This window comes from Lithobates pipiens, unplaced genomic scaffold, assembly GCF_037356315.1.
Source record: "Lithobates pipiens isolate NorthernLeopardFrog02 unplaced genomic scaffold, aLitPip1_a1.2 Scaffold_18, whole genome shotgun sequence".
NCBI classification, from domain to species: Eukaryota; Metazoa; Chordata; class Amphibia; order Anura; family Ranidae; genus Lithobates; species Lithobates pipiens.
The window spans coordinates 374782413-374795729 of record NW_027507758.1 but is presented as its reverse complement, the minus strand read 5'-3'; the positions used below and the strand labels follow the sequence as shown (position 1 = coordinate 374795729).

Below are 13317 nucleotides of genomic sequence, written 5' to 3'. Positions count from 1 at the left end.
ACCCAAGCCTATGTACCGTAGCACCCTAGACAGACCAAGTTACCAGTCCTGATAAAGAGCTTTGTGGAACAAGTGAGTTGTGAATGATTAGCAGACTGCAGCAGAAGGGCAGCAGTCAAGTATAATATTCTTTCTATATTTGGAAGAAAGAATATTATACGTGTACAAGCCTATTACCGTACCACTGATACCAGTCCTGAAAAGAACCTTTGTGGAACTAATAGTAACAGCAAGTCTTTAAAATTATCCTCACTGCCTGACACACTGCTTCCTGCCTGTCCCTATACAAATTGGCAAAAAAGAGTAGGCTGGAACGATTAGCTGGAACAGCTCTTTTGTGGACCTGATAGTAACAGCTAATGATGATGATGATGATGATGATGAAGAAAGACTAATCTGGCTGAGCTGTCCCTAAAATAGCAGCATACAGCGCTCTGTCCCTTTATCTAAACTGACAAAAGAAACTCAGGCTGCTGACCTAACACCTATACCAGTCCTGAAAAGAACTTTTGTGTACCAAATAGCTAGCGTTTTCTCTGTCCCTACTCCACACAGGATCCTTTCCCTACAGTGACAGAAGAAAGAATGTAAAATGGCCACCGGATCGGGTGTATTTATAGGTTAGGGGGAATGTCCAAGTGTCCATGAGCTGTCATGTCTCAATTGGTTGTCCTGTAACACATGATAAACGTGTCACGAAAGGTTAAAGTTCTTGTATACATTAAACACGTAAGTCCGCCGGGGCGAACGACGGAAAAAGGCGTTCGAACCCGCGGACGGCGAAAGTCGGAAATTCGCCGCGAAACGACCGCCGGGCGAACCGTTCGGCCATCACTATTCTTAAATATAAGATCTGGGGTCAAAAAGTCCTCAGATCTCATATTTAGACTAAAATGCAATTAAAATAAAAAGTTTGTAATTTCATTGTAAAAAATTGGCCCTTTAAGAGCTGTGGGCAAAAGTGACGTTTTCACATCGCTTCCTCCCAGCAAATGTATGGAGACGGGTGAGGGCCATCTCCCCCTCCTCTCCATACCAAACAGGAGACAAGACGCGATCGCCACCACCGCTGGCGACGACTCCTGTAAGCGCCGGAGGGCACCGGATAGCGGCAGGAGGGGGGCCCTTTCCCGCCACCGATAAAAGTGATCTCGCGGTGAATCTGCCGCAAAGACCACTTTTATCTTGTAGTGGAACACCCGCTGAAGAAGGGGATACCGGGTTTATGGCAGCTAGCTGCTGCCATAACAATGATCTCCTCCTTCAAACAGCCACCGTAAAACTGCGGCGGGCGGTCCATAAGTGAATATAACTGGATATTATTATTATGTCTAGATAATAAAACCAGAGGTTGTTGATCCAGGGAATATCCAATTGCCTTGGGGGGGGAAAATCAGGCAAGCCTTTTTTCCCCAGGGGAAGCCATCCCTGCTGGGAGAAGACAGCATGTATTGCTAGCAGCTACAACAGCCGCTAGCAATAATCACATGTAAAATCCAACAGGCTGATTGTACCAAAGTCGATCGATCAACTAGGGTACATTCAGCCTGCCCATACTTGGTTTGAATCTCGGCTGGTTCCTGCTGAACCAGCTGAGATTTCAACTGTCTATGGCCGGCTGTGGGTAAAATCCAATTTAGAGCTGAGATCAAACATACTTCTGAAGCTCTGTGTGCTTGCCAATGTCGAAATCATGATTTTTTTCCCCATTACTTACCACTAGGGTGCAAGATAACTTCCAAAGCACGGTCACATTTATACTCTTCTGCCAAGCTAATCCAGATGGAGGAAGCCGAGAGAGCAAAAGGGCTTGCATCAGCACGAAGAGCATGGGTTGGACTCTCTATACCTGTACAAGGAGAGAAGCAATAGTAAATTTTCTCCAAAATAGGGGGCTATATAATCAATATATTTATTTATTTTTTATTTTTATTTATTTTTCCCAATCATCAAATGTGTTAACTGAAACTTGGGTTAATTCTCCTTTTATTTATAACATTTATTTATAACATTTTACAAGCAAAATAGTTACCTGCTAGAAGACAAGGTCCCTGAACTTGTAAGTGGAAGGTAAACTGATAGCGTTGTGGGTTAGTAGCCAGGCTGGAGAGAGCAGTAGACAGAGATCGGGGATGTGCAGAGTGCAGTAACTGGGAAGGAGAATCTGGAATCAGCAGCCAAGAATTTACCGATGCTCCACTCACACCACCAAAACAACTGGCCGGACTGTAAGACAAAGAACACAGAAATGTCTTCAAAGCGCATACATCCCTATAGTCACATAGATGTAATTAGGTCACGATACACACCTAACTTATTACACAAGAAGAGTGCTCTGTAGGATGCGTGCATCAGTAAATTAAAACAAGCACTTTTAATCTAGAATGGTCTATATGGTTTCTAAAGTACTGAGAATTTTCTCAAATTGTCTTTAGATGGTTAGAGGCAGACCTGATCAGGAGGTCCATGCATCCTTATGGACAGGTGGGTATAAACTGGGTGCTACTCCAGGCCACCCATAGGAGATTGTCTGTGTCCGCTCTACAGAAATTGAATCATCTGCCCGCTCTCCTCCAATCAGCAGGGGATCTGTGAGCCAATCCCCTGCTGACTGGAAAGGAAACCACCCCATGTGAAAGGGCCCATTAGTGTTTATAGAACTGATAAAAATATAAGAAGTACAATGAAGATTGTTACACAAACAGCTAAATATTTTAAAACGGGCATTTTAAAAATGGAAAATATAACCAATATGGTTGTTTAAAATTGCCTAAGCCTTACAAAACATAATTTTTTTCTAATTTTGTACATTGGACTACTTCCACTTGTGCAACCCAAGACTAAAATGTCCTACACGATAAGAAGCTCTTTATTTTTCTGTTGCAGCACAAAATTCTGGAAAAATATTTTTAAAATACCTCAAAGACCAATCAGGCTGTTTAGTGCTTGGTTTGCATTTTGAGCACTACAGCTAACCAAAGGTTATGACTACATGGTGGTGGTAGTGATAGAAGGACAGATCGTACAGAAAGAGTTAAGAGATTCCAAATACAGGAAGGGAGGGATAGGACAACGTTTGTAATAAAAGGACACCAGAAAGCCCAGTACACATAACACACAATCACCATAAGCACAACCTGTCGTCACAAAGACCATCCCCATGCTCGCTAGGATCCCCTGGACTCAGGGCCAAGGGTGTAAGGGTAGAGTTGAGGGTCACACGCACAGTTCCTCCTGGAAGAGTCTGCAGCTCTCTGCAACTTTGCAGAGTCACACTCACTACTGAAGAGGGATGTACAGCTCCCACACTGAGCACAAACACATTATGTGCCGTGTCTGCATCCAATACAAGGTGACCTAAAAACATGAAAAAAGAAAGACAATGAGAAGTGAAGAGATTGAGATTTATGCAAATAAGGGAGAACATTCTAAAAACAGACCTGCCAAAAGGAAAAAAAATATATATATTGTACAATTAAAATTTCTAATTATTTCCTAGAACAAAACATATGCTATGTTATAGGAAATAATTAGAAATGGTAATTGTACTCAAGCACCATGAACAATGTACCGGTACTTTTTGTCTTAGCCTATCTGCAGTGCAAAATCATAGGCATGACCCCCCGACTGCTACTCTCAGGAGATATGGAATGAGTTTGGTGATGTCACTACTTGCTGCTCACTGTTCTCCTTGCTGGAGGCTCCGATATGATGAAGCAAAATCCTGACTCTTCCAAGATAGCCGCTTACACACAGACACAGTGCAGCACAACCTATGCTAAGTCAGTAATAGAAAGATCAGCTGCAGAGGGACCTCAGGTAACACTGGTTGCCCGAGTCCCTTGTCCTCTGCTTGCCTTTTTTTTGGGCCTACAGAATTTAGTTCCTCTGTAAAAGCAAAGTCCACCTTTTTGAACATGTTACATATTACACTTGTATTTAGTGCAGTGTGTAACATGCTCCAATCCCCCCATTCATTCATTCAATCTGTGAATGAATGAACTACAAGCCCCATCTTCCACCACTGCAGTTGGTTTGTAGCGCTCAATAAACTGCGAGAGGGCATTGGCGAGTGCTCCCATAGTTCACTGACACTTCCTACAGCTTTTAAAACAGGAAGCCTGTACACAATTACAGACAGAAAGCTTAGGCAGTGTCTACAGGAACCTGACATTGCACCCGCAATCTGCTAATCATGGATGCAATGCTCTACAGGCTCCTGTAAAAAAAAAAGTAAATACAAAAAAAAAAAAAAAAAAAAATTTCATTTTTTGTTTTAGCTGAAAAAACACGTGCAGTAATTTTTTTTAAAAGGTGACCCTAAATTATAAAGCACATTCTGGATGAAATATTAACAAAAAAAGAAATAACATAAAAATTGAGATCACCATAAAGTGCTGACAGCAGTGTTCCCAAACACTTGTGGTAATGGTGTGTTTATATACCATTTCCTTTGAAAAGAAAAACTCATGGCAAAAATATACTCATTAGGCAATACAATTCTAGCTACATATTCAACATAGCCGGTGTTTCGTCAGATTTGGCGACCCCTCAGATATACTCATTAGGCAAAACAATTCTAGCTACATATTCAACATAGACGGTGTTTCGTCAGATTTGGCGACCCCTCAGATTTTGTAATGGAAGTGACGTTCCATCGCCGCCATCTTGGTACACCCCACACTTGTCCACAGTAAGGATACAGTGAGAAGGCGGCAAGCGGACATCTTGTTGCACCCACTGGAGTCATGCATTTCACACTTAGTTTTATCAGTAAACTGAGTTTTTATAGCGAAATACAGTATTTAAAAATCGGTCTGACTGTTTAGATGTTGAATTTTCAAAGCAGTGCTGCTCTCACAGGTTTGCTGATCTGACAGAACATTGCTGCTTTTATAATTCAACATCAAAACAGTCAGACAGATGATTTTTAAATCCTCTATTTCACTATATAAGCTGCGTTTACTGTTAAAAATAAGTGTGAAATGCAAGACTCCGGTGGGTATCCACCTTGCCGCCTTCTCACTGTATCCTTACTGTGGACGAGTGCGGGGTGTAGCAAGATAGTGGCGACAGAATGTCTGACGAAACACTGGCATTGGACTGGTTTATGAAAAAGTGGAGAAAAGAAAATAAGCTCTAAAAATGGGAATTTGTGCCTACAGCAACCACTCATGCTTCACCATATTATTCCACAAATAAAAAAATAAAAAAACTTTTGGCTGGTCAATATTGATAACTAAAAATAAAAGGGGTAGGTTGCGCTAAGGAACTTATGAGCGAATCCACATAAAATATAAAAAAGGAAAGTAGGTAAGAGCTGCCTCTATTACTATCCACCTGGTGGGGTGGAAAATGTTAGATAAAGGAGTGCTATGAATAGATCTGGCGCTATACCTGTGTATCAGAAACTTAATTAATGTGCTAAATTAAATTTGAAATTGTTACATTAATCCGGTGTGTAAGAGTTGGTGTGCAATATATTAGTGTTGGGATAAAGTATAAAATATAAACTGTGGGTGGGAAGTAAAAACTCAAAAATATATGTGTATAAATTGTTAAAAATTTACCAGCATGCTGGCTGGAAAATAAAGTATTGTCTCAGGTGCGATAAACCTAAATGGGTGATTACCTTATGCACTCTTAATCACATGAGTACCTTAAATATGTGAACTACTTAATAATTCAGGTAAAAATATTACATGTAAATATGAACCATAAACATAATACAATTGTGCACAAATGTGACAAATAAAATCTATGCGTGCAATAATACAATTGTGCACAAATGTGACAAATAAAATCTATGCGTGCAATACTAAAATGTACAATAAATCCGTGATAAATATCAATACCCCACGTGAAACATGCCAAATATTACGAGTGAAAAAAGAAAAAGGAAATAAATTTAAAAGGAGGTGAAAAAATTCCAGAAATAGAATAAAATAAAATAAAATAAAAATGAAAAATAAAAAATATTAAAAATAAAAATAAAGGATTTTTTTTAGGTATTTGTCCCAAGTAATAAAAATATAAAAATGTGTACAAAGAGAAAAAAAGGGGGAGTAAAAAAGAAGCAAAAAAGCACAGTCTCTGATGCAGTGCAGTTAATGGGGGATTTCCCGTAGATACAGGAGGGGATGTGATGGATCCAAACAACTAATCTTCATGCATTGTGGGCACTTATAGGATGTACTCTCACCAGAAAAATAACCCCATCCGGGGTGGATCAGCCTTCACAGTATAAGCTACCGTGTCGCTCTCTGGCTTGCTTCAGATAGGCTGTTGAGGATCCCTCGTTATTTCCAGGTGGAGTGTGCCTCAGTATATATATTGAAAGAGAGGACCATACATAGTGTGATACTGTATAAATCACTTTATTAAGAAGATACTAAAAATTACTCACACTTTTGAAAGAAGAAAATGGCTTGAATAAATGCAGTATAAAGGTGCAGTGTGAAAGGTATGGAAGCTGCTGAGAGCGTTCCGTTCGTCTTCCACGCCGTAGTGTAAAGGTACAGTGTTAAAGGTAGGAAAGCTGCTGAGAGCGTTCCGTTCGTCTTCCACGCCGACTGTATTGGAAGTGTGTATTCGATAGGCGTGGCCTATCGAATACACACTTCCAATACAGTCGGCGTGGAAGACGAACGGAACGCTCTCAGCAGCTTTCCTACCTTTAACACTGTACCTTTACACTACGGCGTGGAAGACGAACGGAACGCTCTCAGCAGCTTCCATACCTTTCACACTGCACCTTTATACTGCATTTATTCAAGCCATTTTCTTCTTTCAAAAGTGTGAGTAATTTTTAGTATCTTCTTAATAAAGTGATTTATACAGTATCACACTATGTATGGTCCTCTCTTTCAATATATATACTGAGGCACACTCCACCTGGAAATAACGAGGGATCCTCAACAGCCTATCTGAAGCAAGCCAGAGAGCGACACGGTAGCTTATACTGTGAAGGCTGATCCACCCCGGATGGGGTTATTTTTCTGGTGAGAGTACATCCTATAAGTGCCCACAATGCATGAAGATTAGTTGTTTGGATCCATCACATCCCCTCCTGTATCTACGGGAAATCCCCCATTAACTGCACTGCATCAGAGACTGTGCTTTTTTGCTTCTTTTTTACTCCCCCTTTTTTTCTCTTTGTACACATTTTTATATTTTTATTACTTGGGACAAATACCTAAAAAAATCCTTTATTTTTATTTTTAATATTTTTTATTTTTCATTTTTATTTTATTTTATTTTATTCTATTTCTGGAATTTTTTCACCTCCTTTTAAATTTATTTCCTTTTTCTTTTTTCACTCGTAATATTTGGCATGTTTCACGTGGGGTATTGATATTTATCACGGATTTATTGTACATTTTAGTATTGCACGCATAGATTTTATTTGTCACATTTGTGCACAATTGTATTATTGCACGCATAGATTTTATTTGTCACATTTGTGCACAATTGTATTATGTTTATGGTTCATATTTACATGTAATATTTTTACCTGAATTATTAAGTAGTTCACATATTTAAGGTACTCATGTGATTAAGAGTGCATAAGGTAATCACCCATTTAGGTTTATCGCACCTGAGACAATACTTTATTTTCCAGCCAGCATGCTGGTAAATTTTTAACAATTTATACACATATATTTTTGAGTTTTTACTTCCCACCCACAGTTTATATTTTATACTTTATCCCAACACTAATATATTGCACACCAACTCTTACACACCGGATTAATGTAACAATTTCAAATTTAATTTAGCACATTAATTAAGTTTCTGATACACAGGTATAGCGCCAGATCTATTCATAGCACTCCTTTATCTAATATTGATAACTACAATTTTTCTCTTCTCCGGTTTTCATGAAATCAGTCCCTTCATCCATTATGGTGTAAGCAATCCAAACCTATTTCCATAATATTAAACAAGTTGTATAAGCTTTCAAATGAAAGCGATTCTTCAATAAATCAAAAGTCAGCGCTGCAACAACAAATACTGTAGCTGCTGACTTTTAATAATTGGACACTCACCGGTCCAGGGATCCAACGCTGTCCTCACTCGGCCTTGGGGTACAGGCACCAGCATGTTTACTTTGTGAAGCAGGCAATGACTGCTGGTGGCTTCATAGACGGCCTCCCACTGTGCATTCACGAGATGCACTGCGCCTTGTGAATGGTCCCACAGCTTTCTAGGACCTGTGACATGCCCCAGAAGGCTGCGGGGGGGGGGGGGGGTGAACTTATTGCCACAGCATTCCGACCAGAAGTGGGAATGGGTACCTGTCAAATCCAGGTACCCACTCCACCAGTCAAAAAAGCCCAAAAGTGGCAAAAAATAAATAAGACACACACACACACACACACCACACCTTAAAGGGGGAAAGGGGGGGGGGGTGGGAAGCAGACAAGAGTACCTCCCCATTTGGATGCAGTTCCACTTTAAGGAAGCACCTTTCAGAATTCAACTCAATGATCTGCAAAACATCAGCCCAGATCTATGGGATGTTCATTTGCAGCTCTACACTTAAATGTGAAGTTGCACCTACAGCACATGGATAGCCCTACTGTTTTTCATGGTACAATTTCACCCTACATTGTTGTATGTTTCATTAAAAAAAATCCTGCTTGCTCCAGTTTACCTGCAGTCTTCATAAAGTGTATCGTTAATATGAATAAATGGTAGCACATACAAAGAGAAGGTCCTTCCCACTGGAAAATACATGTTAAGATGCATAGAAATGCACTACATGCACTACATTATAAAAAGGCATGCATTCAAGTGTATGTAAATTCCAATAATTAACTTTATTTGCTCCCTCTTGGTCTGCTAAATATACCAAAAAAAGCCTCATGTTTTACCAGGTTAATAAAGGGCAAAAAAAATAAAAAATACCTTTCGATTCTGACAGAAATCTCGATTACTTTCTGTGACCTCTGCCACCCTATCATTAGCTTGTCTCTGAACTTTTTTTTTTTTATTGAAAAAAAAGCAAAAGGATATTACACATACATAGTATGGCAAAGTGCATATAAAAATGCTTATACAAAGTCTCAACCTTCGTCAAAATGGAGAATAAGGATAAGCATCAACAAAAAAATAGGTCATCAATGAAGTATAACGGAGGGGATGCATCAATCAAAAAGTGATGGAGGAGTGATCCCTGAAACAGTGTGACCTTGGTTTGTAACAACAAACTGGAAACAGTGGGTTTAAGAAACAAATTAATGGCACAAAGAAGAAACCTATAAATAGAAGGCAGTTATACAGCAAAATAGAGCGAACAGCTAATTGTAGGGGAGTTGGTCCCACCTCCCCTACCGTTAATGGAGAAGAAGGGGGGGGGGGGGTAGAAGTTCTATAATCCTATTCACCAACTGACTTATGGTGACAACACTGCCCCTCCACAGATACAGTACAGTAAATGAGTGTTTTATGCCCAGAGGACAGAAAGTGCGTTACTGGCCAGATCATCAGCTAAAAATAAAAATAAAATGAAGAAAAAAAAAAAAAAAAACGACATAAAAAAAAAAGTGTTATATATATATATATATATATATATATATATATATATATATATATATATATATATAAAATAAATTAACAGTCACCACATCCAAGGACTAATAAGCTGAAATATATTCAAGATTGGTTCTTGGGTTTAGAAAAACTTTAAGCCCAAAATTGTAAAGACAGTCTAAGACACTGCCTCAAGAAAGCTCTTGGATGTGTTCTGAGGAACACCTGGTTCAAACGTTCACCACCTTGGAAGGACCAAAAGAGGAAAATACAAATTTCCAGTAGTAAAGTGTACAGGTGTACAAAATAATACAAATAGATAGAAAACATTAAAAAGTGCTTAAGAGCAAAGGGTCTGCCCACGGTCCAGCAATGCGGGGGGGGGGGGGGGGGGGGTTCGGGGGGGGTGTGGTCGAACCCCCGCTTGTCCCCCCCTCCGGCCGGCAGCGCCAGGATTTTTTTTAACTGTGGGCGCCTGGCTGTGGCTTCACAGCCGGGAACCTACTGCGAATGCACGAACCCCGCCCTGTGACTGGCCAAAAAAAAAATGGCACCAACAGATGTTGAAAAGCATCTCCATGTTTACACACTTGGTCATTTTAAGTTTTTAGAAAACAATCACAGAAAACCTACAATTTACAATATTAGGTCTGTTAGTGGTTATTGCAAGATCCATGCTCTTTGCGAAGTAGTTAAACCAAGATGCAGGCAGATGTGTGTATTTAGGAGGCCATCCTATATGTATCCTAAATTAGCTAAAATGGATTGAGTGGCTACTTACCATTGGGGCAGTAACCTGGCAGTGCCTCCCACTGACAACTAAAGCAGCAATCTTCTACTCGACTCCGACTCTGAACCTGCGTTTGAACCTTCCTGTTGCCAGTCACTGCCTCAAAGCTTGTCACCACTTCCCCTTCCTCCAGAAGATATATAAACATGGCTACAAGACACAAAAGGCAGGCCACATTAATTACTGATCACTTTTCTATCAACTTACTTGACCAATTGTTCATGACAAATGCGGTCACATTATTTATGTTCTATCAATATGAATGAAATAATATGAAGAATCTAGGGACTTATTAATTAGATTGATGGATAAGCTCCCGCACCACATCCCAATAGTCGAATAACCTGAGAAAAAAATCAATTTTATTGAAAGCGATTTTTATGGTGCGTGGAATACCCACAATATATAAAAATCCAATATTTTTAAATTCCTAAAGTTAAAAAGTTAGACAATAAAACCAAGCGGTCTCTTCTCTTTTCTGTGAACTGATAATAAGAATCATCTTGCTTCCTGGAGGAGATAACTTGCTGAAAAGTGTCAAGAAAACAACTGCCCCTATTAAACAAAGATTTAACATTGAAACATTCTTTGTGGTAACATGGTGGTTGTGTGTCAAAGTGGAACTTTGACATCATCTCAGCCAATCAAAATACCCAAAGATCAGAACCCAGAAGAAGACTTGCCAAAGATGTCAGCTGCCAATGAGGGAACTCCGGGACTCAGTTTAAGGATTGTAGGCATTTACAGGGAGCAGGGCTGCTGTTAGAAACTACTGGGCCGTATATATACACAACCTGACCGCCCTCCCTCCTCAAATAAACACAGTTTACTATGCTTCAGTTATGAGTAATTAGTACCGATCATGCATTGTCTTCATTCAGGAAAGAGGCTGGTAAATATGACATATTTACCAGACCCTTCTCTCCCACTCTCCATCCTGAAGCATTCTATTGTATGCTTCCGCTACTGGCAGGAAGGAGAGAAGGGAAGCCAGCAGCACCACAGGGCTGGGGGAGCACAAAGGGGGCAACGTATGGTGCATAGGGAGGTTAATAGTTGCGGCAGTGTGGGAGCAATTACTGGAACTGATCCCTTGAATGTCTCTCTGCAGCAGCTGAAAGCCGGAGTGAGGGAGTAGAGAAGAAGCCAACTTTCAGCTGCGAACGAGAGAGCCATACAGGGGATCCATTCTAGCGATTGCCCCCCTGCCATGCCGATCACCCTCCCTGCCCACATCTGATTTACCCTGCTGCCTGGGCCCCTGTACAGGAGGACCGGTGGTACCCCCTTATCTACAGCCCTGACAGGGAGAGACTGCTGTTGAATACTCCATATGTACTTAAAAAAAAAAAAAAAAAAAAAACACACTATTTTTTTTTTTTTTTTTTTTTTTAATAAGAGATAGATTTTTGGGAAATTTTGGCCAATTAAAATATAACAACAACTATTGTAAATCCTGACAGGCATCCTGTAAAACCTATCAATGAACGCTTAAAATTTAATCCAGCAATTAGAAGTTTAAAAATTGGGTTTGAAAGGCTTCATTGCCAAGACCCTTTTCCATGTCAAGCTGGCCATAGACAGATCGTAATTCTGCTGGTTCAGCAGGCAATGGTCTAAATTCGATTAGCATGTGGCAGTACCTGCTTGACAAATAATCAATTGTTTGATTGACTGTCAGAAGGACATATTGCAAAATGTCCTCAGTCAGCTACCGCCACTGAGGTGCCGCTGTCAAAAAACATTGTCCCGATGTGGGGGGGGGTGTACCTCTATCCATCTTGTTTGAGTGGACATATGGATAAAGGGCAGCTTTATGCTGGGTCACCAGAATGCAACAGATTAAGAACAGGGTGAGACAGAGATTACATTTGTATCAGGTGGTCCAGATTTCACCTTCCTGTTTTATGTTCTTCTCCATGCTGCCTTGTCAATTACATTCATGTACACTGTAGTAGAAAATCTAATGTGCTATACAAATCTCTAATTACAGACATAAACCTTATAAAAAGGGTGATACTAGAACAGGGAAGAAAAAAAAATCCTGAGAGATCCCAAAAAGCAATTGGATCTACATTACCATGAACCTACCTTGCACGGTTTCATTACTAGTGTTGCGATAGGTGAGGTGAGCACGAAGCCCCAGACTGTATCCACTGGCACAGGCATTTACACATGAAGCCTCTAGGGGGAGCTGCACCCAGGTGCATGTATCAAATAGGCCTGGCATTCTGTTGCTGACTTATTAACTATTAAATGACTAGAACAAAAAGAAAATTAAATAATCAACATTTTTTTTAAGAAGTCCTCAGGTCTGGAAATGCTTGATGTAGGTTTTTATTATACACAAATGACATGACAACAAGTACTAGTAATTAAAGTGGACTTTCACCCATTTTTCCAATGTTCCTCTCCCTGACTTCTCCCCCTCCCTAAAACACAATTGCAAAACAAAAAAAAAAAATTGTTCTTTTTTTTCAAAAAGTTCAGGTCTGTTGTTATTTTCTTCTAGATGAGGATGATGTTCCTGGACCCCACGCATGTGCTTCAATGCTGCAGGTCAGGCCACGGTCCATTGCAGCACTTCTGCACATGCCCATGGTCCGGTGAACGGCCTCCTGGGGTTTCTATGTCACTCAACTAAGGAGGCAGCAGGGGGTTGAACGCATGCACAGACCCAGCAAAGATCCCTGTGATGTGTTTGCGCATGCACTGGATTTCAAGATGTCAGTGCCCGAGCGGAGCAGTGTAGGAGAACTTTCCCGACAGGCAAGACAACGCTAGACTCTGGATTAGTAAGGATGTTTTTTCTTACTTTTATACAGGGAAAGTTTAGAATTTAAACATTTTATATTACATGATGAGGCGTTAGAACCTCCCTAAGATTATTACTGTATGTGGAATAGAGGGGAAATCTGCCAATGGGAACAACTGTTCCTGTGACAACTGTTTAGGAGGGTATTCTTCTCACAATAAAAAGATATTCTCTCGCT

At 40.2% G+C, this 13317-nt stretch overlaps 1 protein-coding gene across 2 annotated transcripts in view; it reads right to left on the bottom strand.

Annotated features, from left to right (window-relative positions):
- Positions 1–13317, bottom strand: part of VWA5B2 (von Willebrand factor A domain containing 5B2) — a 91824-nt gene that overhangs the window by 71211 nt on the left and 7296 nt on the right. Inside the window, exons 2-6 of one of the 2 annotated variants that reach the window (XM_077487725.1) lie at positions 12416–12584; positions 10316–10474; positions 3126–3357; positions 2033–2226; positions 1718–1849 (exon numbers count right to left, since the gene is read on the bottom strand). In XM_077487725.1, the coding sequence (XP_077343851.1) occupies positions 1718–1849; positions 2033–2226; positions 3126–3357; positions 10316–10474; positions 12416–12554 (856 nt within the window). In that variant the 5' untranslated portion in view covers positions 12555–12584. The remainder of the gene's footprint in view (positions 1–1717; positions 1850–2032; positions 2227–3125; positions 3358–10315; positions 10475–12415; positions 12585–13317) is intronic. The other variant, XM_077487726.1, reaches the window with a different exon arrangement.